The sequence below is a fragment of the Bubalus bubalis genome, chromosome 17, assembly GCF_019923935.1.
Source record: "Bubalus bubalis isolate 160015118507 breed Murrah chromosome 17, NDDB_SH_1, whole genome shotgun sequence".
In the NCBI taxonomy this organism is placed as follows: Eukaryota; Metazoa; Chordata; class Mammalia; order Artiodactyla; family Bovidae; genus Bubalus; species Bubalus bubalis.
Genome location: NC_059173.1, coordinates 35,551,764 through 35,579,632, shown reverse-complemented (window position 1 = coordinate 35,579,632; position 27,869 = coordinate 35,551,764). Strand labels below are relative to the sequence as shown.

Below are 27,869 nucleotides of genomic sequence, written 5' to 3'. Positions count from 1 at the left end.
ATTCCCTAACCAAAAGAAACCCTAAAAGGATTTTCATTTTATGAAACATGGTAAAAAGTTAAAATCATGTTTAGTCTGTTATGCTATAGCCTTTAAAGAGTCTTAGCAAAGTGTGTCCCTTAGCAAAGTATGTCCTAAGGTAATTCTTCACTTTATGACATTTTGGCTTGTGAAAGATTTCACAGGAACACTCTACTTTTGGACAGAGTGGAAATCTGTTTTTGGAAACCTGTACTTAGGTTCAAAACGAGGTTAGAATTATCACTCCATGATTCTCTTAGAGTTCTCAGATATAAGAACTCTGTCAGAAAATGGTATTGATGTTTGAAGAGTTAATAAAAAAAAAAAAATGCCCTTCAAATTCCCAGCTTCCCAGGTGAGGGGCTGAAGGTGCCCTCTTAATGTTTTATGAAATCTAAATTTTTATCAGCTGTGTACAAAAAGCCCAGATTATACATCTGTGTGGTCTTTAACCTCTGTTTGCCCAAATAAATGGATTCTTATCAGAGCTGATTGTTACATGAATATGCCAGAAAGAGTAATGAGTCAGACAGTTTGATTATTGTTCATCCTCCTTAGTTGCTTTACTTTCCAACTTTTTTTCCCAATATGTGTATATTTCCATATTTCTGGTGAAATACTATGAAATATTATTAAATATGAAATTTCTTAAAATTCAGTTTTCTAACTCATGCAGTAACATCGTGTGCCAATTTAAATATCTTTCACCTAAATTTATCTACTCTCTAATGCATATATTTATTCTAGACTCTGCATAATTAATAAAACTTTTAGAAATATTCCAACAATTTTAGCAATATTTTAATAAAACATAAATTATTCATGAATAAAATATTTCTGTTTTTATCTGAAATATATCCTTATAGAAAGTCAAAATGTGTTTCTAGGTAATGTTTGGATTCAGAAAATGAGGTTATACCATACATTAAGTAAAAAGGTGTGCTATTTTCTAATGTAATTATTATAATGATACTTAAGTAAAGACTATATAGATACATATATGTATATATTACATCCAAAATTGTGCTAATTATGATTGTGCTGTGCTTAGTTGCTCAGTCATGTCCAACTCTTTGTGACCCCATGAACTGTAGCCCACCAGGCTCCTCTGTTCATGAAGATTCTCCAGGCAAGAATTCTGGAGTGGGTCGCCATGCCCTTCTCTAGGGTATCTTCCCAACCCAGGGACTGAACCCAGTTCTCCCACATTGCTGGCCCAGGGAAGCTGCTAATTATGGTCATGGTGATGGACAGGGAGGCCTGGCATGCTGCGATTCATAGGGTCGCAAAGAGACGGACACAACTGAGCCACTGAACTGACTGAATATTAATATCATAATATAATTTTAGGGATATGTTTCAAAGACAGAAAAAATATCATAAAACAGTAAGATCAGATTAAATTTAAGAAATTCTAATCATAAGAATTTGCCCTCAAGATATTGGCAACTTAAAAACCTAATAAGAACATAGTATCATAGATTGATTGATTAATGCAGTGATAGGTAGGGAGATAGGCAGGTAGATATAGGGGAAACAACTTATATAAAACTAGGCAGTACTTTTAAAAAGACTTTTCAGACAGAAGGCATGATGAAGCGCCAATATATATTAAGAAAATATGTGAATCCTCATTACTTTTCAAGGAAACCACATTTTATAGTCACAGAGAAACACCATTTACATCCACTAGAATACCAAAAATTAAAAAGCTGCATAACACCAAGACTTGATGAGATTTGGAAAATTAGGACTCATTATCCATCAGTTTTAGCCCCCTTTGGAAAACACTTTGACATTATCTATTAGAGTTGATTTTGCATATGCCTTGGAAAGCAGCAATCACACATATTAAAGAAACATTGAATGGCCATATAATTCAGAAGTTTTTTAGGAAGAACTTGTCATGTACTTAATATTTTAAAAATATAGTTTCATTTTATGTGCCTTTTAATTACTTCCGTATTTCCATGGTAGCTGAATTAATTTAATTTAAATACTTTTTACAATGGCTGCAATTTTATTTACATAATTTAAATGTGTTTGAAGCTGTTACTTTCCCAAGTAAATGAATACTATTTCAGCATTACTCCAAATTTATTTGTTGTCTAATGTCTGTTCGAAAGGGGGTATTTACACAGTTTATAAAGTTAACAAGTTTCATTGTAAGGCAAACAAAAAATGTACAGAGAACAATAGATTTGCTGGTTTGTGCTTTCACCTAGGAAATGTTCACTGAGGAAAGAACACACACAAAGAAATATGCTGCTAGAATACAGCTAACACTGAATAAAATAGCTCTGAACTTTCTGAAAGGCTATAGTTTGGTGGAGTTAGAAGTAAAGGACAGCTATAATACGTGGTAGAATAACATAATTGCTGTAATAAACACACAAGCCAAATGCGATAGGATTGCAGTCCCAGAAATATCAAATTTCAACTGAGTTGCATTGCATAATCTTTATTGAGGTGATGACATTTGAGTTACTCTTTGGTGTGTAGCAGTAATTGTACAGCTGGAAACTTAAAAGTGTGTCAACTCAGGGAAGAGTCATGAAGTAATGGTGGGTTTTATTGACTTTGTGTAATATACTCATAAAAAGATTTGTTGAGAATTTGCAGTACATGGTGAGAATGAATTATTAGGTAGAAACAGATTAAAGGAGCGGCTGAACTGAACTGACTGAGATTAAGGGAAGCATTGAAATTTAAGAATAGAAAAAGTCAAATTAGGGTATATTTACGTACTATATTTCAACAAAGGAAAAAAAGTTATTTGGGCTTCCCAGGTGGTGCTAGTGGTAAAGAGGCTGCTTGCCAATTCAGGGGACTTGAGAGACGCAGATTCGATCCTGGGGTCAGAAAGATCCCCTGGAAGAGGGCATGGCCACCCACTCCAGTATTCTTGCCAGGATCCCATGGAGAGAGGAGGCTTGTGTGCCATGGTCCAAAGGGTTGAAAAGAGTCAGACACAATTGAAGCAACTAAGCACAGCATAGCACAGCCATTATTTAGCAATTACCTTAGAGATATACCCCCATTTTTTTTTTTTTGCTAGATTTCATTGTTAATATGTAGTAAACGTGTGAGTAATTTTTTTCTTTGCTGGGTAGGATTAACTGAATTCAAATTGACAACATAGTTGATAAAACCAATAGTCTTTGTGTTGATCGTTTAATCTCAATATGGAATACGTATTGTGAAAATTTGTTTCAGTGTACTACTGAAACACAGCTAACATGACCATTCAATATAAGGTTGAATAATCTTCCTTTTCTCACCTTTCGATAAGTATTTGGTATAATGGCATTTCTCAAAAGATTAGTGTTACTTGATTTATCATCTATTTGAACCTCTAAAATATTATTTTTGTAATAAATAATCATATTAAAATAGTCAAGAACTAAATTATGCCTTAGGCTGTTATTGCCTATTAATTTGTAACCAAAAAATTAGAGCAAAACTGGCAATGAAAAGACTCTATTATAATAATAGTTAAAAGATAATCTACTGCCAGCTTTATGTTTTGTGGTCCTTAAGCAACGTTTACTTCATACCAACTGGTGCAGTGTTGGCCAGTACCCAATTCTCAGATTAGTCTCAGAGACTGATCTGAGTTTATTTTGTTTTATACTTAAATAAATGGGTACTCTGTTCATCTGTTTATTTTTAGAACATATTATTTCACTCCAGACTATTTGGTTGGCCTCATATTTTTAGCACATGCTTACTTTATTTGCTTTTTTAAAATTATTAGGGAAATTAACTCAATTAGAGATATTGGTATAAATGAAATTTTAATGAATCCAATATTTGAAGATACTTGGCACAGTGTCTAGCACATAACAAGGACTCAATAAATGTGTTCCGGTTACTGATATTGTTATTATTCTCGGCCATTAATTTTTAGCTTTAAATTAATTATTTAAATTTAATATTTCCTTAAATATATTGAAAAATGGCTAAAATTATGTAATGGTAAAAATGGGTAAAAGTGAAAAATCCTAGGAATAAGACTATTCAAGAAAGAGTTACAGATTAAATATTTTATATTCTGTTTAACAGAAAACTATTTTGAGGTTCAGGTTTATTTAGGGATTGCTTATACTTTTATCAGCATGTATAAAAACTGCCAATTTGTTTATTCTTTTATACAGTGTGTAGCTTCTGTGAAGCTTAATTCCCTTTTTGAATCTCACAGTCACAAGAAACATTTTATGCTTGTTTGAAAAAATGCTCTTGGAACATAAGATTTCAGGGTTGTATTCAAATCGTATCATTTTCCTTTGCCATTCCATCTTGTAGAGAGTGAAAAAGACAAGTTTCATAGTGAATGTTAGTTAAAAAATACATACTCATATATGGGAGGGAAACCATTTTTATATCACATTCCCAAAGTCATGACTAACTGCATCTTATTTTCAAGAGTGAGTGATAAGTAGAGGTTACGTGAGTGGAGTCCTTGTCATATCAGAAGACTTCGGCTGAAAAAGCCTCACGTTTCAGCGCCAAGTTCACTCTTCACATAGCATGGTTGGCTACACCGCTTGGCCTCGTTTATTTCTCTTCCTGTCACTTCCCTCTCAGCATCTTTGACCCTGTTCTTCTCTTCTCTGTGCTAGTCACTACAGCAGCTTGAGTATTGCTGCTGTCTGTTCTGCCCTTTTCTCAGTGCTGTCAATGGAATGAAGAAAGGCAGCTGGCATTGTTCTCTCTTATCAATACAGAATCTGTATTAGTTGGGATGGGGACAGGAAAGGAGGGGAGAGGAAAGATAGAGGAGAACAGAAATGTTTCTTTCTTGCATAATTTTCCAGCATTTGTTTCTCCAGTGACAATTTGAGGTAATTATTCAGCTGGCAGGAATAACAACGATGTTTCAAATGAAGAAGACAGTGTATTTAAAGTAATATGGGCAGTAACTCCAAATTTCTAATCTTAATGTGTAGTGGTGATTTGTTTACCTGGCTTTAGAAACTAATATCACTTCTTCATGCTTTAATTTTCCCTTCTAACATGATGAGAAAGAATTTTGTTTCTCAATCTCATTTCAGGCATTTACAACTAGTGAGGACAATAACTCTATGGATAAAACGTTAGGCTCTTGAAGGGTAGAGATTTAAAATCAGGTTGATGTACGGCAAAACCAATACAATATTATAAAGAAAAAAATAAAGTAATTAAAAAAGAATAAAATTAGGTAACATTATTACCAGGAGTATTAATGAGACAAGGTCCCATCACTTCACAGCAAATAGATGGAGAAACAGTGGAAACAGTGGCAGACTTTATTTTTTGGGGCTCCAAAATCACTGCAGATGGTGACTTCAGCCATGAAATAAAAAATTACTACTCCTTGAAAGATAAGTTATGGCCAACCTAGACAGCATATTAAAAAGCAGAGACATTACTTTGCCAACAAAGGTCCATCTAGTCAAGGCTATGGTTTTTCCTGTGGTCATGTATGGATGTGAGAGTTGGGCTGTGAAGAAGGCTGAGCGCCGAAGAATTGATGCTTTTGAACTGTGGTGTTGGAGAAGACTCTTGAGAGTCCCTTGGACTGCAAGGAGATCCAACCAGTCCATCCTCAAGGAAATCAGTCCTGAATGTTCATTGGAAGGACTGAAACTCCAATACTTTGGCCACCTGATGCGAAGAGCTGACTCATTTGAAAAGACCCTGATGCTGGGAAAGATTGAAGGCAGGAGGAGAAGGGGACGACAGAGGATGAGATGGTTAGATGGCATCACCGACTCAATGAACATGAGTTTGAGTAAACTCTGGGAGTTGGTGATGGACAGGGAGGCCTGGCGTGCTGTGGTCCGTGGGATCGCAAAGAGTCGGACACGACTGAGCAACTGAACTGTAACTGTAAGAGGCATAGAATAAAAAGAAAGAAAGAAAGAAAGTAGAAAAGCAAAACCTGTGGATAACTTGAGATAGTTTTCTGATTTCATTACAATGTCCTCTCTCTTTAAATATACTACTGAATTTTTTTAACTTTTAATTTAAATATATGTGCGTGATCAGTGGCTAAGTTGTGTCTGACTCTTTTGTCAGCCCCACAGACTATGGCCCTCTTGACTCCTCTGTCCATGGAATTCTCCAGGCAAGAATGCTGGAGGGGGTTGCCACTTCTTATTCCAGGGGACCTTCCTGAGTCAGGGATTGAGCCCATGTCTCTTGCATCTCTTGCATTGACAGGAAGATTTTTTTTACCACTGGGGAAGCCAATATGTGTGTATAAATATATAAATATATAAATATATATATATGCATGCACAATTTTAAGGTTATTTTCATTTATACTTATTGCAAATACATACAATATATAATATTACAAATATTGGTTATATTCCCTATGTTATACAATTATATTCTTGAACCTATCTTACATCCAATGTTCTGTGTCTCCCACTCCCTAAACCCTAGATTGCCTCTCCCCTCCACTAATAACCACGTTTGTTCTCTGTATCATGTAAATCTGCTTCTTTTTGGAAATATTCACTATTATTTTGTATTTTTCAGATTCCACATATAAGTGATATCACACAGTATTTATTTTTTTCTGTCTGACTTATTTCACTTAGCATACTGCCCACTAAGTCCATCCATGTTGCTGTAGATGGAAAAATTTCACTCTTTAATGCCTGAGTAATATTCCATTATATGTGTATATATACCACATCTTCTTTATCTGTTCAGCTTTTCCTGGGCATTTAGATAGCTTCCATATCATGGCAATTGTAAATAATGCTGTTATAAATAGTGGGGCACATGTATCTTTTCAAATTAGAATTATTGTTTTTTGGATATGTATCCTGGAGTGGAATTGCTAAGTCATGTGGTAGTCCCATTTTTAGTTTTGCAAGAAACCATCATACTCTTTTCTACAGTGACTTGCATCAATTACATACCCACCAACAGTGAATGAGAGTTCTATTTTCTCTATATCCTCCCAACATTTGTTATTTGTGTTCTTTTGATGACAGCCTTTCTGAGCTATGAGGTGATATCTCATTGTTTTGATTTGCATTTCCCTGATGATTAGCAATATTGAGCATTTTTTCATATTGCATTTATTCTTTGGAAAAATATCTAGTCAGTTTTTCTGCCATTTTTTAAAATATGGTCCTTTTGTTTTTTGTCTGTTTGGGTTGATTTTTCTGGTTATTTGTTTTTTGATATCGAGTTGTATGTTGGATATTAATCCCTTATCAGTTATATCATTTGCAAATTAAACCACCCCAAGTTTCACTTTGTTCATCTAAACAATATTTTTAAAACAGGTAGATACATTCTAATAACTAGGAAAATAGACTAGTAAGTGAAAATGCTGTGAAAGGTTGAGAACAAAACATCTTGTGGTGTCATCTTAGGTGGGACCTGCCATTCCCTGCCTACTAATATGAGCAAAACAAAGAAACTTGTGCTTTTTTTTAAAATAAATACTACTTTTAGAATTATGTCAGAAAGAAGAAAAATTATTCTAGACCAGAAAAATGCTAGGAAAGATGTCAGGTTAACACTGAAATGGCCAGTGCAAAGTATCCTATTCAACAAATGACTCAATGAACAAGTTGGACATGCCATATACAGTTAACTCATCTTGGGATCATCAGGATATCTTGTAATTTGATAACAAGTCTTCCATGATTAAGCTGAAATTTCTTTATAAAATTCATTGTTAGTTTATAATCTTCCAATTAATATTTTTACATCGAATTTTTTTACTGTGTAACACATATTTGGGTTCTCTATCATAAAATTGTATGAGAACTAAGATGTATTTCAAGTACTTTCAGAAAGAAAATTTCTGGTCCAGGATTAGTCATCCTTTTACCCAAGTGCTTGTGGTTTTAGTGCTATACGGTGGGGATTTAGCAGATTGAGAATGTTAGGTTTTACATTATTGTTTAAAAGCAGATAAAAAGCAATATGGAATTTGCTTTATTCAATACAATGCAAACACTTGAACCAATTTTATAAAAAGACAAATTGAATTTACCAAGAAACTTGCCATTGGCTTGTTAATAAGGCTTTTCATATTTGACAAAGACTGTCTGAAAAGACATGTAAATATCTCTTCCTTCACAGTGTGTATATGTAAATATTAAACTATTTCTCTTCATTAAAAAAGCAATATATATGAACCATATTACTGCTGCAAGGTGCTTCATTTTGAGTAATAACATAAGGTTATTCCCCTTCTGGATCACAGCCTTGTCATAGTGCATGGGCTTGCATAACACAATGAAGCTACAAGCCATGTTGTAAAGGGCCACGTAAGATGGTTGGGTCATAGTGAAGATTTTTGACAAAATGTGGTCCACTGGAAATGGAAATGGTAACTCACTACAGTATTCTTGTCTCAAGAACCCCATGGACAGTATGAAAAGACAATAAATATGACACCAGAAGATGAGTCCCCAGGTCAGAAGGTGTCTGATATGCTACCAGGGAAGAGGAGAGGGTAATTACTACTAGTTCTAGAAAAATGAGGTGGCTGGGTTAAAGCTGGAAAGATGCTCAGCTATGGATGTGTCTGGTGGTGAAAGTAAAGTCTGATGCTATAAAGAACAATATTGTATAAGAACCCAGAATGTTAGGTCCATGAATCAAGACAAATTAGATGTGGTCAAGCAGGAAATGGCAAGATTGAACATAGGGCATCTTAGAAATCAAATGCATCTTAAAAATGGACAGTTATGTAAGAATTTAATTCAGAGGATCACTATATCTACTACTGTGGGCAAGACTCCCTTAGAAGAAAGGGAATAGCCCTCATTATCAACATAAGAGTGTGAAATGCAATACTTGGGTACAACCTCAAAATGACAGACAGATCTCTGTTTCCATGGCAAATAATTCAACATCACACTAATTCAAGTCCGTGCCCCAACCACTGATTCCAAAGAAGCTGAAGTTGTTTAGTTCTGTGAAGAACTACAGCAGCTTCTAGAACTAGCAACAAACAAGATGCCCTTTTCATCAGAGGATTAGAAGGCAAAAGTAGAGAGTCAAGGGATATTTGGAGTAATAGCAAGTTTGGCCTTAGACTACAAAATGAACCAAGACAAAAGCTAGCCGTGCTTTGTAAAGAGAAGATGCTGGTCACAGCAAACACCCTTTTCCAACAACCCAAGAGACAACTCTACACATGGCCATCACCAAATGGTCAAGCAATCAGATTGATTATGTTCTTTGCAGCCAAAAATGAAGAAACTCTATATAGTCAGTCAACAAAATTAAGACCTGGAGATGACTGTGGCTCATATAATGAGCTCCTTATTGCAAAATGTAAGCTTAAATTGAAGAAAGCAGGTAAAACCATTAGGTCACTGAGGTTACACCTAAATGAAATTCCTTATGATTATACAATGGAAGTGATGAAAAGATTCCAGGCATTAGATCTGGTAGACAGAGTGCCTGAAGAACTATGGGTGGAGGTTTGTAACATTGTACAGGAGACAGTGGCCAAAACAATCCCAAAGAAAAAGAAATGCAAGAAGGCAAAGTGGTTGCCTGAGAAGGCTTTACAAATAGCTGAGGAAAGAAGAGAAGTGAAAGGCAAGGGAGAAAGGGTAAAACATACCCAACTGAATGCAGAGTTCCAGAGAATAGCAAGGAGATATAAAAAGGCGTTATTAAATGAACAAAGCAAAGAAATAGAGGAAAACAATCGAATGGAAAAAGCTAGAGATGTCTTCAAAACAGCTGGATTAGCAAGGTAACATTTAATGTAAGCATGGGCATGATAAAGGACAGAAATGGTAAGGACCTAATGGAAGCAGAAAAGATTAAGAAGTAGTGTCAAGAAAACACAGAACTATACAAGAAAGGTCTTAATGACCTGATAACCATGATGGTACAGTAACTCCCCTAGAGTCAGACATCCTAGAGTGTGAAGTCAAGTGGGCCTTAGGAATCATTACCAAGAACAAAGCTAGTAGAGGTAATGGAATTCCAGTTGAGCTATTTAAAATCCTAAAAGATGATGCTTTTCAAGTGCTACACTCAATATGGCAGCAAATTTGGAAAACTCATCAGTGGCCATAGGACTGGAAAAGGTCAGTTTTTATTCCAATCCCTAAGAAGGGATAAAGAATGTTCAAACTACTGTACATTTGCACTCATTTCACATGTTAGCAAAATTATGCTCAAAAATCATTCAAGCTGGACTTCAGCAGTACATAAACTGAGAACTTCCAGATGTATAAGTTGAGTTAAAAACAGAGGAACCAGAGATCAAACTGCCAACATTCATTGGGTCATGGAGAAAGCAAAGGACTTTCAGTAAAATGTCTACTGCTGCTTCATTGACTACACTAAAGCCTTTAATGGAGTGTATCTCAACAAACTGTGGAAAATTCTTAAAGAGATGAAAGTATCAGACCACCTTATCTGTAGGTTGAGAAACCTGTATACAGGTCAAGAAATGAGCTAGAATCATACATTGAACAACAAACTAGTTCAAAATTGGGAAAGAAGTATGACAAGGCTGTATATTTTCATCTTGTTTATTTAACTGATATGCAGAGTACATTAAGCAAAATGCCAGGTTGGATGAATCATAAGCTGGATTCAAGTTTTCCAGGAGAAATGTCAACAACTTCAGATATACAGATGATACCACTATAATCACCAGAAACAGAAGAGGAACTTAAGAGCTTTTGATGAAGGTAAAAGAGAAGAATGAGAAAGCTGGCTTGAAACTCAACCTTAAAAAAAAAAAAAACCCAACTAAGATTATGGCATTTGGTCCCATCACTTCATGGAAAACAGAAGGGGAAAAAGTGGAAAGGGTGAAAGGTTTTATTTTTGGGGGTTCTGAAATCAGTGTGGACTGCGACTGAGCCATGAAATCAAAAGACACTTGTTCCTAAAGTGAAGTGAAGTGAAGTCGTTCAGTCGGGTCCAACTCTTTGCAACCCCATGGACTGTAGCCTACCAGGCTCCTCCATCCATGGGATTTTTTCAGGCAAGAGTACTGGAGTGGGTTGCCATTGACTTCTCCAGGGGCTCTTCCTGACCCAGGGATCAAACCCGGGTCTCCCTCATTGTAGCCAGATGCTTTTACCGTCTGAGCCACCAGGGAAGTCTGACAAACTAGAGAGCATATTAAAAAGCAGAGATATCACTTTGACAACAAAGGTCCATATAGTTAAATCTATGGTTTTTCCAGTTTTTCTGTACAAATGTGAGAGTTGGTTCATAAAAAAAGGCTGAGTGTCAAAGAATTGATGCTTTTGAATTGGAAAAGACTCTTGAATGTCCCATGGATGCAAGGAGATCAAACAGTGAATCCTAAAGGAAATAAACCCTGAATATTCTTTGGAAGGACTGTTTCTGGAGCTGAAGTTCCAATACTTTGGCCACCCAATGTAAAGAGCAGACACTGATGCTGGGAAAGACTGAAGGCAAAAGGTGAATGGGGTGGCAGAGGATAAGATGCCTAGATAGCATCAGCAACTTAATGGATGTGAATTTGAGCAAACTCTGTGAATTAGTGGAGGACAGGGAAGCAGGGAGTGCTACAGTCCATGAAGTCTCGAAGAGTTAGATATCACTTAGCGACTGACAACAACTACATAAAGTTCTTATCTCTGAAGGTATATTTCTCTGTATGTTTAACAAAAAATGTGTGTACATATGTATATAAACATATATGTTGTCCATATACATGCACTCGTGTGTGTGCATGTCCTAGACATTATTCTAAGCAATTGAAATTAGTTTGCTTATTACATGCTCTTAAAATCCTCATGCTGTCTTATTTTCTGTTATATTTCATGTATTTCTTTAGAAAGCTTTTCTAGAAGAAGTTAACACCTATTAATTTATAACCAGCTTAGAGACTTCATGCATTTTCTACGTGAACATTTTCTCAGATGGTGTGAAATCTAACACAATCTTTTTAATCTTTTGACGGTTAGTAATTTTTGATGTTAAGTTTATGACCTACTTCTGTGATTATCCTGTTTAGGTGTCTTCTGCCTCTTAGTGCCCTGCCACTAATGTATTTTATAATGTCTTTAAAGATGAACAAATGTAATTGAAGTATAAACTTATATATTCAACCAGAATGCTTTAAATATCATGGTATTTAATGCATTTGTGGTATGTAGTTGTGATGTGTAACTTCTCTCACAAAACATTTATCTAAAAATCTTCACTTATCTGAATGATAAGTAACTTTTTAAAGTAGTCAATTTCCTTCAAAGAATATATATCTTTTATTTATACCATGTTTAAATATAATTAGATCTACATTTTAGTATTTAAAATATATTGTGTGTGCTCAGTCACTTCAATCGTGTTCAACTCTTTGTGACCCATGGACTGTAGCCCACCAGGCTCCTTTGTCTATGGGATTATCCAGGCAAGAATACTGGAGTGGGTTGCCATTTCCTTTTCCAAAAATACATGATAAAATATAAAATATATTATAAAATATATTAAATATGCATATTTGAAGACATATTCCATAGTGGGGAGTTCAGAATATGAAAGGAGTAATAAAAATTGCTAGAAATAATACTCTTTTATAAAAACTGATATTCATTGCTAGATCTTTAAAGTCTACCATCTTTAACTTTTTCTTTTTGCACATATGCTGTTAATACACAAGTCTTCTATTTTCCTAAGAAATTTGTTCTCACTTATGATGATACAGAGAGTCCTCTGGTAGCCCTAATGATAGATTAGAATATGCTTTTATGCCATGTTTTGTTTTGGCAACATCTTCATTAATTTAATTTCTATAAGTGTTCTGATCTTGTGTTCTACTTAGGAGATAGATATATACATACATAACATCATGTCCTAGGTACTACTTAAAATGTGCTATGATTATTTTATTTTTAAAATTATCTAGTTCATCCTGTTGTCTCTGCTCTAGATGATGAAGTTAAAGCAAAAGCAAAAGTAACTTTACTACCTACTTAAAGTAGTAGAGTGTGTAAATGAATTAATTAGAAGGCAATATTTTTCTCTTGTATATCTGTAGCTGCCGCTGCTAAGTCACGTCAGTCGTGTCCGACTCTGTGTGACCCCATAGATGGCAGCCCGCCAGGCTCCCGTCCCTGGGATTCTCCAGGCAAGAATACTGGAGTGGGTTGCCATTTCCTTCTCCAGTGCATGAAAGTGAAAAGTGAAAGTGAAGTCGCTCAGTCGTGTCCGACTCTTCGTGACCCCATGGACTGTAGCCTACCAGGCTCCTCCATCCATGGGACTTCCCAGGCAAGAGTACTGGAGTGGGGTGCCATTGCCTTCTATCTATAGCTACTTACCCACTATTTTTTAATGATGTCACTGTTATTGTTTGTTATGTAAAAAGCACAGCCAGTCATTTCTGTGAAGAATTCTCAAAAATCAAGTCACTTCCTGAAATTAGTAGACTTAGATATTCTGTATTAAGAGAAGCTTAAGTATTGGCAGTCCGGACAAGAGGATGTTAGAAAGATTTTCTTGAAGTTTGCTTAGAAAGCAATCTGTTACACTAACACTGTGTGGGGTACAACATGATCCTAATGATCCCCTTCTTCTGTTTCACTTACTCTTGTAGTTTCTTCCTTCATTCATTCATCATCTATGTAATCTCTTATACCTACTAATCACAAATACCTGATGCTTTCCTTCTGCATCCCCTCACCCCCTTGGCAAACACAAGTCTGCTTTATATATCTGTATGTCTTTTTATGTTTGAAAGATATGCTCATTTGTGTCATGTTTTAGAGTCTACATATAAGTCATAATATATTTGTCTTTCTGTTTCTGACTTACTTCACTTATTATGGTAATCTTTAGGTTCATCCATGTTGCTACAAATAGCATTATTTCATTCTTTCCATGGCCTTTTTTTTTCATTCTTGTTAATGGCTGAGTATAGTAAATGGTGTGATCACTGACCTAGAGCCAGACATCCTGGAATGTGAAGTCAAGTGGGCCTTAGAAAGCATCACTATGAACAAAGCTAGTGGAGGTGATGGAATTCCAGTTGAGCTATTCCAAATCCTGAAAGATGATGCTGTCAAAGTGCTGCACTCAATATGCCAGCAAATTTGGAAAACTCAGCAGTGGCCACAGGACTGGAAAAGGTCAGTTTTCATTCCAATCCCAAAGAAAGGAAATGCCAAAGAATGCTCAAACTACCGCACAATTGCACTCATCTCACATGCTAGTAAAGTAATGCTCAAAATTCTCCAAGCCAGGCTTCAGCAATATGTGAACCATGAACTTCCTGATGTTCAAGCTGGTTTTAGAAAAGGCAGAGGAACCAGAGATCAAATTGCCAACATCCGCTGGATCATGGAAAAAGCAAGAGTTCCAGAAAAGCATCTATTTCTGCCTTATGGATTATGACAAAGCCTTTGACTGTGTGGATCACAATCAACTGTGGAAAATTCTGAAAGAGATGGGAATACCAGACCACCTGGCCTGCCTCTTGAAAAACCTGTATGCAGGTCAGGAAGCAACAGTTAGAACTGGACATGGAACAACAGACTGGTTCCAAATAGGAAAAGAAGTTCGTCAAGGCTGTATATTGTCACCCTGTTTATTTAACTTATATGCAGAGTACATCATGAGAAACGCTGGGTTGGAAGAAGCACAAGCTGGACTCAAGATTGCCGGGAGAAATATCAATAACCTCAGATATGCAGATGATACCACCCTTATGGCAGAAAGGGAAGAGGAACTAAAAAGCCTCTTAATGAAAGTGAAAGTGGAGAGTGAAAAAGTTGGCTTAAAGCTCAACATTCAGAAAACGAAGATCATGGCATCCGGTCCCATCACTTCATGGGAAATAGATGGGGAAACAGCGGAAACAGTGTCAGACTTTATTTTTCTGGGCTCCAAAATCACTACAGATGGTGACTGCAACCATGAAATTAAAAAACGCTTACTCCTTGGAAGGAGTTATGACCAACCTAGATAGCATATTCAAAAGCAGAGACATTACTTTGCCAACAAATGTTCGTTTAGTCAAGGCTATGGTTTTTTCTGTGGTCATGTATGGATGTGAGAGTTGGACTGTGAAGAAGGCTGAGCGCCGAAGAATTGATGCTTTTGAACTGTGGTTTTGGAGAAGACCCTTGAGAGTCCCTTGGACTGCAAACAGATCCAACCAGTCCATTCTGAAGGAGATCAGCCCTGGGATTTCTTTGGAAGCAATGATGCTAAAGCTGAAACTCCAGTACTTTGGCCATCTCATGCGAAGAGTTGACTCATTGGAAAAGACTCTGATGCTGGGAGGGATTGGGGGCAGGAGGAGAAGGGGCCGTCAGAGGATGAGATGGCTGGATGGCATCACTGACTCGATGGACGTGAGTCTGAGTGAACTCTGGGAGTTGGTGATGGACAGGGAGGCCTGGCATGCTGCAATTCATGGGTCACAAAGAGTCGGACACGACTGAGCGACCGATCTGATCTGATCTGAATACTACAGTGTGTATATATATATATATATATATATATATATATATATTTATATATGTAACATATTTTCTTTCTCCATTCGTCTGTTGATGGAAATTTAGATTGCTTCCATGTCCATTATCTTGGCTATTGAACACAGGGTTACTTCTATTAATGTAGGGTTGCATGTATGTTTTTGCATTATACTTTTGCCTGGGTGTATGCCCAGGAGTGGGATTTCTGAATCATATGGTGACTTTATTTTTAGTTTATGAGGAACCTTCATATGTTTTCCATAGTGGTTGCACCAGTTTACAAAACCATCAACAGTGTGGGATTTTCCACAACCTCTGCAGCATTCATTATTTGTAGACTTTGTAATGATGACCATTCTGACTCATGTAAGGTGATACCTTGTTGTAGTTTTGATTTACATTTCTCTAATAATTAGCTATATGAGCATCTTTTCATGTGCCTATTGGCCGTGGATATTTCCTCTCTGGAGACATGTTGATTAAGGTCTTCTGCCAATTTTTTGATTGGGTTGTTTGTTTGTTGTTGCTGTTGTTGTTGAATTGTGGGAGCTGTTTGTATATTTTGAAAATTAAGCCCTTGTTTGGTCACATCATTTGCGAATATTTTCTCTCAGCCTGGATATTGTCTTTTTGTGTTTGTTTATTTTTTCCACTGCTGTGCAAATGGTTTTAAGCTTAATTATGTCCCATTTGTTTATTTTTGCTTTTATTTCTATTGCCTTGGGTGGCTGACCTAAGGAAACATTGGTGCAATTCATGTCAGAGAATGTTTTGCCTGTGTTCTCTTCTAGGAGTTTTATGCTGTCTTGTCTCATATTTAAGTCTGTAAGTCACTTTGAGTTCATTTTTTGGTATGGTATGAGGGTATGTCCTAACTTCATTGATTTACATGAAGCTATCAAACTTTCCCAAAATCACTTGGTGAAGAGACTGCTTTTCCTCCTACTTTGTCAAAGATTAATTGTCCATAGGCATGTAGGTTTACTCCAGGCTCTCTATTCTGTTCCATTGATACATATGTCTGTTATTGTGCCAATACCATGCTGTTTTAATTACTATAGCTCTGTAGTATTGTCTGAAGTCTCAGTTGCTTATGCCTCCTGCTTTGTTCTATTTCTCAAGATCTCTTTGGCAATTCTGAGCCTTTTGTGGTTCTATATAAATTTTAAGATTATTTGTTCTAATACTGTGGAAAATGTCATGGGTATTTTGATAGGTATTGCATTATCTGTAAATTTCTCTGAGTAGTTTGGCCATTTTAGCAATATTAAGTCTTTTAATACAAGAGCATGGGATATCATTCCATTTCTTTGACTCATCTTCAGTTAGCATTATTAATGTTTTGTAGTTCTTGTCATTTAGTCTTTTACCTCCTGGGCAAGGTTTATTCCTAAATATTTTATTTTTGATGCAATTTGAATAGGGGTTGTTTGTTAGCATTCTCTTTCTAATATTTCATTGTTGGTTTAAATAAATGCAACATATTTCTGTTAATCTTATATCCTACTATGTTGCTGAATTCATTTATCAGTTCTAGTGGTTTTTGTGTGGAGCCTTTAGGGTTTTCTGTATATAGTGTGACATCACCTTCATATAATGACGATTTTTCCTCAACATGGCAATAATTCTGACATTGTCTTGGTTTCAGTCCAACTCACTTGGTTGTCAAGAGTATACTCACTCTATCTGTTTAAGTTCAAGGATTTTTAAAAATATATATGAGCATTAAACTGGCAACATGAAGCAGTCAGAGCTGTGTCTCCTTTTGTAACCCAGAAACCAACTTTACGTAATCAGACAATGATTGACTCTTGCTTCTCCCATGGGTTGCATAAGTCTTTCTCCTTTTCTTATTTTCTTGAATCCTGATCTCATTATCACAAATTATCACAGCCCTAATTCTGTGTCATGATACCTTTTGCTATGTATTCTTACAATTTGGTTCTCTGTGCTCTTGATTTTCTAGTGTTTCTTGGGTTCGCAGTTTCTTGAATCAGAAACATAATTTCTGATTCAAATTACCCTCCCTTAAAATAATATTATTATCCTCATCAGTTCATTGAGATTAAAACCATGGAGTCATGGCTAGTTTCTGGATTGTATGCCTAATGTAATCTTGCACTATTGCCTAATCAACTAATGCTGGACACTAGATTGGAAATCTGTAGTCCTTGGATTATTGTCTTCAGTCAGTGCTAAAAGAGTGACAGTTTCACTTAAAATTGACTTTGAAATTGGCATATGGAAGGCAGTGTATTTGGCATATCTTATATAGCTTTCTACTCCTAAAATAGTATATTTTAAATGTCTCATTTTCTTCACCATATGTACCAAGACATTTTGACTAACCACACATTTTTTCAGATACATTAAATTTTTATCTATATTTTCTTTTGACTTTGCCCTTTTCATTTGCCTTCTGAAGTTAAGTCAATTTTTTAAGTCCAAATGGAGAAACAGTCAATAAGACAGCTAGCTAAAACGTTACCCTCACATAAAAGTAGCTTATCAAAAAGTGTTTTGCACTAATGACAACCTTACACTTTCAAAAGAGAAGGCTAATAAAAAACTTACTTAGTTGAAAGGCCAAGCAATTTACACATGAGTAGCCAAGGAAAATAGTTGTTCAGTACTATAGCATGCTGCTCCATACTTGATTACAATATTGCTGTTATTTATGTAATATTCACCCTCCACATGCATTTTCTCATAGAGATGGCACATACAACATGACATCCATCATTTGAACATAACTGAAAGTCCCTAATTTACATAATAAGGCAATTTATTAAAAGGGTCTTAATAAAAGCTCCTAGTGTCTAGGCATCTGTTCCATTGAACCATATTTTCATTATAAGATATACATTATCTTCAAAAAGAATTTTACATTTCAGTTAAGTCATGAATAATGGAGGTCTATAGCTTTGAAGTTTTCATTATCTAATTATAAAGAACGGATTTTGAGAGAGATTATGTATGGTAAATTACAGAATGCCACAGATGTTTCACAGGATTCCAAATGTAGAGAAAAAGTGTTATTTAACTCAACTTTTGGTTCCAGGCAGGCTACCTATAGATAAAGCTAAGCTGGAACTTCAAGGCCAACCAAGTGTAAATTAGGTGAAGAATTTTGTTGAGGGGATTCCTGCAGGTATAACATGTATAACAATGAAGAGATTCAAAGTGACTTCATGTTTGTGATGTGACTTTAGGATGACATAGGCATATCGTGGAAGCCCATGTGTGCTATGCTAAGGATTTTGAGCTTACACAAACACACACACACATACAAGTACATTATGTTTCTAAGCAAATGAGTGGCATCGTCAATCCTCTGTTTATTACAGATAGCTGTTTATATTGTATGAAGGATAAATTGATGTGACAAAATAAAGGCATTCCAATATATAAGTAGCTGTCAAAAGTGTAAAAATTATGAAATGACATTCCAATAGAAATAATGAATAAGGACATAAATAGAAGAAAGTTTTATTTATATATTTGCTAACATAGTCAATATAATTTAAAAGCAGACCTAGTATATTTGTGAGATAATATTTATTCACATTTGGTAAGCTTGCATATATGTGTGTATACATATATATGTGTGTATACATATGCAGAAACAGTTCACCCTGAGTATGATGGGATGAACTTTCATGGACAACTGGTAGTAATGACAGCAACCTTTAAGAAGTCAACTTTGGTAACACATGTCAGTGTCTCTAAACATTCGCAGTCTAACTTTGTACAATCAATAGATCATGTTCTAAACAGACAATAACAATAAATGACATTTTTAAATTAAGTAATTTCAGAATAAATTTTATTTTTCTATTATTTATCTTCTTGATCTAGGAATACTATAGGGTCTTATCTAGCATAATTTTAATGAATGTTATAGTTGATATGCTATACACTTTGATTTTAGTAAATTATTGATATACTATACTTTGGGGTATTATAAATAAAATCTTTTATTGTGTCTTCTAATTCTTACATAAGAAAGTGAAATTTGGAGTATTTATCTTGTGTTTTGTCACCTAACTGAACTCTCTGGTTATTTTTATATGTAATTTTAATTTAATCTTTGTGATTTTTTATCTTCAAATTTAGATCATTTTATTTACAATTTTACAGTACTTATTTTTGTTTCTGGATTTAATAAATTGTTCAGTTCATCAAATTTAATTTCTAGTACCAATCACAATCCCTTATTTGATTATTAATTTATTATCCTTGTTTTGTTAAATGTTAAAAATTTAACACACATTTATATTAACATATGTGTGTTAATATTAATGTTAATTATAATATTAGAATGTGCCTGTACTTATGGGTTGCTAGGTCACTAAGAGTATATTGCACTTAATAATATGTGATGCATTTTGTGAGATTCTGTTTTCAGATTTAAGCTGTATTTATCATTCTCATTTTATGTTCTAATATATCAAGTGAATTGATTTCTTAATTAAATTTCTACCAAATCCTTCTTTCATTCCAAGAGGATTCCTGTCTATGATCAAAATTCTAATATCCTGGTGAATTTCACTTGCATTTTATTTGTAATTTCTGTCAGTTAAAGTGTCTTGTAATTCGTTTTACTTTGCTATTATTATCAATTAATTGGCATCTCTTCTTCTGACTTTACAAAATGAATAGGCATGTTTCCATCTTGATCTACATTCTAGCAATGTTGAATATAACAGGAATTATATAAACTTGGGAGTTAATAAATACACTTTATAGAAACTTCATACCCTAAGATAATCTTGAGAAGAAATTATTTTTGAAAATGGTTTAATTAGCACCATGATTATTTTTATTCAGATTTATTTTTTGTGTTCCATTTGGATATTTATAGCTCCTTGGAATTTATAAAATATAAAACTATAAAAACTTATAAATAAATTCAATAGAGCTTATTGAATTTCCTACCAGAAAAAAAATCTACATTCATTTAAAATTAACATAACTACAATCATTTCTTCTTTCTTCCCTCTCTCCTGCCTTCTCCTTCTTGGATTTTTTTTTTCTCTCTCTCTTTCTCTTTCATCTATTTGGTTCAGCAATGCATTAATTAATTATATGCACTATCTTTTGGCCAAAACTCTTTGGGTTCACATGTTGAATTTTATTTTTGCATTTTTGTTGCTTAATATGAGTTATAATTATATTTGATTTTTAAAATATTTCATTTGTTAAATGATTTTGTATTAATAGTTTTAAATATTTGTAACACATTTTTATATTTGCTTTATTGCTTTCTGAAGATGTCTAAGCAATTTATGATTATTGGAATCTACTTCCAGAATACAGCAAGTTTTTCAATTTTCAATTTACTTTGGGACTGCTCTTGAATATCTCTCAAGAAAACTTGAAAAGAAGACACTTCCTGTTTTTATCACAGAACATTCTGTGATATTATTATTATAAAATATAATAGTATATTATATATGATATATATAATATATAATTAGTATTTTATAATAGTATTATAATTATTTTATAATAATAGTATTATTATAAAAATACTAATTCAGCAATAATAATTGTGTCATTGTAACTTTGTGTTTTTCCTCTTCATTTATCAAATACTGAAGGTCAAAGCAGAATATGAGTGTAGCTTTATGAACGTTGTATCTAATACTAATAGTTTGTCTATATTTTAATACTGTGCTCTAAATTTACATAATTTTAAACTCATTACATAGTGCTTTGAATTTTATTTTATCTGGTGTTAATATTACAAGTCATGTATTTTTTGTACTTTCTCACATGTTATTGCCTATCTAAAAAATGTCTGCCCTTAGACCTTTAACATAGCAGTGTTTTACCATACCACCAGGGCTTATGCATGCTTTTCCTATGTCTGAAAGTCAGATTCCTCCAACCCTCCCTGTGTGTACTCTTTTTCATATTTTAAACTTCCTCTTCAGCATCATCATTAGGGAGAGATATTTCCCTCAGATTCACTGATCATGTATAATCCACTCATTAAAAGCATTCAGGGTACTATGTTCCTTTCTTTCATAGCACATTAAAATTTTAATTGTGAAATTATATAATTTGAATCTTGTTTTTTCTTTTTCTTCACCCTCACCTTAGCGACTCAACAGCTACCATATAAACACTATTAGCACAGAAACTAGGTCAATCCTATCCTGTGTAATGCAGTACTGAATCCAGTGCCTGGCATATGATATGCACACTTCATACCCCTTGGATGAAGACATGAGGAAACTTAAGTCTACTTACCTTTGTTTACAAGAGGGAATCTCAAAAAAATGCTTACTCTACGAAAATTAATTTAAAAAATATAATAGGTGCTAAAACATACATGACATGGTCCTCAAGCCTCCAGCAAGGAGCACTGGAATCCAGTTTTGGCTCTATGACACTGACGGTCAGGGTTTAGTTTTTCCAAAAGCGATTATGTTTAATATCATTAAAATGTGCAGGGAGTAATCACATGTGTATGAGCTTTGCCTTTAGTTTCATTTCCTTTTCACTAATACTGTTTTTCTTTAAAAGTGTATATGTATGCCCCAAACTTTTATAAATCTAAATCAAGTGTATTTCAAAAAATGAAATTATATACAATTGGATAAATTTGAATTAGTAAGAGAGGCAGCATTTTGCTGAGAATATTTTTAGTTGATATTTACTTTCATACCTGCCTTAATATTTTAACTTTCCATTTATTTAGTTAGTTCCTACACAATAGGTAATAGGCCTATTGTACAGGAATAATTTAATAAGAACTGTTTATTATGCATTGAAATTAACAAGATATATTTAGGTTTATTGCATTTTCAGTTCAGTTCGTCACTCAGTCCTTTCCGACTCTTTGCGACCCCATGGACTGAAGAACGACAGGTTTCCCTGTCCATGTCTAACTCTTGGAGCTTGCACAAACACATGTCCATAGAGTCGGGAATGCCATCCAACCATTTCACCCTCTGTCATCCCCTTCTCCTCCTGCCTTCAATCTTTCCCAGCATTAAGGTCTTTTCCAATGAGTCAGTTCTTCTCATTAGGTGGCCAAAGTATTGGAGTTTCAGCACCAGTTCTTCCAATGAAGTTTCAGGACTGGCTTCCTTTAGGACGGACTGGTTGGATCTTCTTGCTGTTCAAGGGACTCTCAGGAGTCTTCTCCAACACCACAGTTCAAAAGCATCAATTCTTTGGTGCTCAGCTTTCTTTAAGGTCCAACACTCACATCTATACATGACTACTGGAAAAATCATAGCTTTGACTAGATGGACCTTCATTGGCAAAGTAATGTCTTTTTAATACGCTGTCTAGGTTGGTCATAGCTTTTCTTCTAAGGAGCAAGCATCTTTTAATTTCCTGGATGCAGTCACCATCTGCAGTGATTTTGGAGAAAAATAAAGTAAAGGGACATTTATTGTGCCCCCCAAAATAAAGTCTCTCACAATTTCCATCTATTGTTTCACCATCTATTTGCCATGACATGATGGGACTGAATGCCATGATTTAGTTTTCTGAATGTTGAGTTTTAAGACAACTTTTTCACTCTCCTCTTTCACTTTCATCAAGAGCTCTTTAGTTCTTCCTCTCTTTCTGACATAAGCGTGGTGTCTTCTGCGTATCTGAAGTTATTGCTATTTCTTCCAGAAATCTTGATTCCAGCTTGTGCTTCATCCAGCCCGACATTTTGCATGATGCATTCTGCATACAAGATAAATAAACAGGGTGACAATATACAGCCTTGATGTACTCCTTTCCCTATTTGGAACCAGTCTGCTGTTTCATGTCCTAACTATTGCTTCTCGACCTGCTGACATATTTCTCAGTAGGCAGATCAGGTGGTCTGGTATTCCCATCTCTTGAAGAATTTTTCACAGTTTGTTGTGATCCACAGAGTGAAAGTCTTTGGCATAATCAATAAAGCAGAAATAGATATTTTTGTGCAACTCTCGTGCTTTTTCGATGATCCAACAGATGTTGGCAATTTGATCTCTGGTTCCTCTGCCTTTTCTAAAACCAGCTTGAACATTTTTTCATGGTTCGCATACTGTTGAAGCCTGGCTTGGAGAATTTTGAGCATTACTTTGTTAGCATGTGAGTGCAATTGTGTGGTATTTTGAACATTCTTTGGTGTTGTCTTTTTTGGGATTGGAATGAAAACTGACCCTTTCCAGTTCTGTGGCCACTGCTGAATTTTGCAAATTTGCTGGCATATTGAGTACAGCACTTTCACTGCACCATCTTTTAGGATTCGAAACAGCTCAACTGGAATTCCATCACCTCCACTAGCTTTGTTCATAGTGATCCTTCCTAAGAAACACTTGACTTCACATTCCAGCATGTCTGGCTCTACATGAATGATCACACCATCATGGTTATCTGGGTCATGAAGTTCTTTTTGTATAGTTCTTCTGTGTATTCTTACCACCTCACCTTAATGTCTCCTGCTTCTTTTAGGCACATACCAATTCTGTTCTTTATTGTGCCCATCTTTGCATGAAATGTTCCCTTGGTATCTATAATTTTATTGAAGAGATCTCTAGTCTTTCCCATTCTATTGTTTTACTCTATTTCTTTGCATTGATCAGTGAAGAAGGCTTTCTTATCTCTCCTTGCTATTCTTTGGAACTCCGCATTCAAATGGATATATCTTTACTTTTCTCCTTTGCCTTTCACTTCTCTTCTTTCCTCAGCTGTTTTTAAGGCCTCCTCAGACAACCATTTAGCCTTTTTGCATTTTTTTTTTCTTGGAGATGGTTCTTTTTTTTTTTTAATTTTATTTTATTTTTAAACTTAACATAATTGTATTAGTTTTGCCAAATATCAAAATGAATCTGCCACAGGTATACATGTGTCCCCCATCCTGAACCCTCCTCCCTCCTCCCTCCCCATTCCATCCCTCTGGGTCGTCCCAGTGCACCAGCCCCAAGCATCCAGTATCGTGCATCAAACCTGGACTGGCAACTCGTTTCATACATGATATTTTACATGTTTGTTTTTTTTTTAACATTTATTTATTTATTTATTTTTACTTTACAGTATTGTATTGGTTTTGCCATACATCAACATGCATCAGCCACAGGTGTACACGTGTTTCCAATCCTGAACCCCCCTCCCACCTCCCTCCCCATACCATCCCTCTGGGTCAAGATGGTCTTGATCACTGCCTCCTGTAAACTGTCATGAACCTCCTTCCATAATTCTTCAGTCATTCTCTCTATCAGATGTAATCCCTTGAATCTTTTTGTCACTTCCACTGTATAATCATAGGGGATTTTATTTAGGTCATATCTGAATGGCCTAGTGGTTTTCCCTACTTTCAATATAAGTCTGAATTTGCTAATAAAGAGTTCATGATCTGAGCCACAGTCAGTTCCTGGTCTTGTTTTTGCTGACTGTGTAGAGCTTCTCCATCTTTGGCTACAAAGAATATAATCAATCTGATTTCAGTATTGACCATCTGGTGGTGTCCATGTGTAGAGCTGTCTCCTGTGTTGTTTGGACGAGGGTGTTTGCTATGATCAGTGCATTCTCTTGGAAAAACTGTTAGCCTTTGACCTGGTTTGTTTTGTACTCCAAGGCCAAATTTGCCAGTCACTCAAGGTGTCTCTAGGCATCCTACTTTTGCATTCCATTCTCCTATAATGAAAAGGACATCTTTTTGGGGTGTTAGTTCTTGAAGTTTGTAGGTCTTCAGGGAACTGTTTAACTTCAACATCTTCAGCATTACTGGTCAGGGCATAGACTTGGATTTCTGTGATATTGAATGGATTGCCTTGGAAATGAACAGAGATCATTCTGTCCTTTTTGAGATTGCATCCAAGTACTGCATTTTGGACTCTTTTGTTGACTATGATGGCTACTCCATTTCTTCTAAGGGATTCTTACCTACAGTAGTAGATAAAATGGTCATCTGAGTTAGATTCACCCATTCCAGTCCTTTTTAGTTCACTGATTCCTAGAATGTCGATGTTCACTCTTGGCCATCTCCTGTTTGACCGTTTCTAATTTGCTTGACTCATGGACCTAACATTCCAGGTTCCTGTGCAGTATTGCTTTTTATAGCATCGGACTTTACTTCCATCAACAGTCACATCCACAACTGGGTGCTGTTTTTACTTTGGCTCCATCTCTTCATTCTTTCTGGAGTTATTTCTCCACTGATCTCCAGTAGCATATTGGGCACCTACAGAGCTGGGGAGCTCATCTTTCAGTGTCCTATCTTTTTGCCTTTTCATACTGTTCATGGGGTTCTCAGGGCAAGAATACTGAAGTGGTTTGCCATTCCCTTCTCCAGTGGACCACGTTTTGTCAGAACTCTCCACCATGACCTGTCCATCTTAGTTGGCCCCACATGGCATGGCTCATAGTTTCATTGCATTAGACAAGGTTGTGGTCCATGTATCAGTTTGGTTAGTTTTCTGTGAGTGTATCTTTCATTTGTCATTCATTGCATACCATATTGAAGTACTACTTATGATTATTAACAATTTTGACATTATAACTACTTTAATTACTAACTTTTAAGTATTACCTCAAATAAATGAATAGTTTTAACTACTATGCATATTTTAAAGATATATTTTAACAAAAGTAGCTTAAATATCCCAATGTTTTCAGTGATGCATAATTTTTTGTTGTTTATTAACATAATCTCTATTGTAAAGAAGAATTGGCTATCAAGACATGAGCAGAACATTATCATACTCCCAACATTTTAATGTTTTGTTAGAGTAGATTGTTGAATTCACCTTCACTGTTCTTAAATGCATGTTCTATCTTAGAGATTGTGACCTCTTTGATAGTTATTTTTATTACTATGTAATTAATTCTCACTTTACTCATTTTTCTTTTTCTCCTTTTTCTTTCAAACATGCTGCAGTAGCTAACATATTATGGAGAGAAGAAGGTACTAAATTCCATTTTTTTAATATTATTGTGATTATTTTGCTTACTTGATATATTGTTGACTATCAGTTCTAATAATTGCCTTATTCATTTCTATTTTCATTAAAATTTTATTTGAGCATAAGCCAGTATTATTCTCTAAATGGCTACCATTTAAAACATTTACAGATCCTCATCAGCTTGATTTATTATTGATATATAATCAGGAGGTTGTGTTACAGTATATGGAAATGCTTTTTAAGAGTATAGAATTAAAATTAGTCAAATGAAAGCAAACTTAGTTAAACATAATTTATATATTAAGCCCTGATTTAGATTAGAAAATAAAAATTTAGAAAACTATTACCTTATGAGTGGAATATAATAAATAAAGAAAACAGGTTATTGCAACTTCCTTGATAGTCTAGTAGTTAAGAATTAACCTTCCAATGCAGGGGTTGCAGGTTCAATCTCTGGGTAGGGGCATGTGATACCATAAACCCTGTGGCCAGAAACCCAAGACAAAACCAAAAAGAAGCAACATTGTTAAAAAAAAAATCAATAAAGATTTGAAACAATCTGCTTTAAAAATAATCTTAAAAAAAAAAAGGAAAAGAAAATGGGTTATAAACGTGAAGTAACTGGATTCAAATCCAGTCTGTACCAGTATGTAAACTAGAGTCTCTTTATCTCACCAATTCATCATCTCAAAAGTAAGGATAGTTGTTAGTCAACAAGGTTGTTTTATCAACTTTTTAAATTATAGTCTGCACTCAATTGTGCTAGTCTTTCTTAATTAGCCACAAAAGCCAAGTGGCAGTGTTTGCCCAGAATTTAAATATCCCAAGTGCATTACTTAAATTCTTCAGAGAAAAGTGTGGATAAGTCATCATTACACTCTTGGAAGGCAATTATCAAAGTAATCGCTTACAAAAATCATTGTAGGAAAACTTTGTTTCCTGTTGTAGATTTTGAATTGGAGTCACAGCCACCTGGAGGACCATGCCTCAGAAGGGTTAATAAATTCTGAAATTTAACTGTCTCAATTTTATTCTCAAAGATGAGCATAACACATTTTTTTCCCTCCCTTGGTATTTCTTTCTCCTCAAATCTTTTGTAAAGGCCCTAAACTCCAGTTTACTAAAGAGCTATTGGAGTAATTTTACCTTCTCATTTTATTCCACTTGGATATTTCACATTTGAACGTACAAATTCAATCATTACTGAAAAAGATATGATGACATGATTAGCATATATGTTAGATGTTTCTTTAGACCTCTTATTTCTTGAGATCAAACAAATATTTCTCTGCGTATTATAAAAATGGATTTTATTTAATCATTATAAAGGGAAGGAATAAAACCTAAATATTCAGAGATCACATACCACAGGACTAGCTTGATCACTAATTGCTGCGAAAATTTGAATGAGTCATTTTACCTCCCTGAGCCAGAATTTTTTAAAACAATGCTTGAAATATAGTTTGGCACCCTCCTTGCAAATTTATGATATGTA

General features: G+C 35.0%; 1 protein-coding gene across 1 annotated transcript in view; it reads left to right on the top strand.

Moving 5' to 3' along the window:
* Nucleotides 1-27,869, top strand: part of FSTL5 (follistatin like 5) — an 880,400-nt gene that overhangs the window by 727,382 nt on the left and 125,149 nt on the right. Inside the window, exon 10 of the mRNA XM_045163154.1 lies at nt 26,350-26,376. Within this exon, the coding sequence (XP_045019089.1) occupies nt 26,350-26,376 (27 nt within the window). The remainder of the gene's footprint in view (nt 1-26,349; nt 26,377-27,869) is intronic.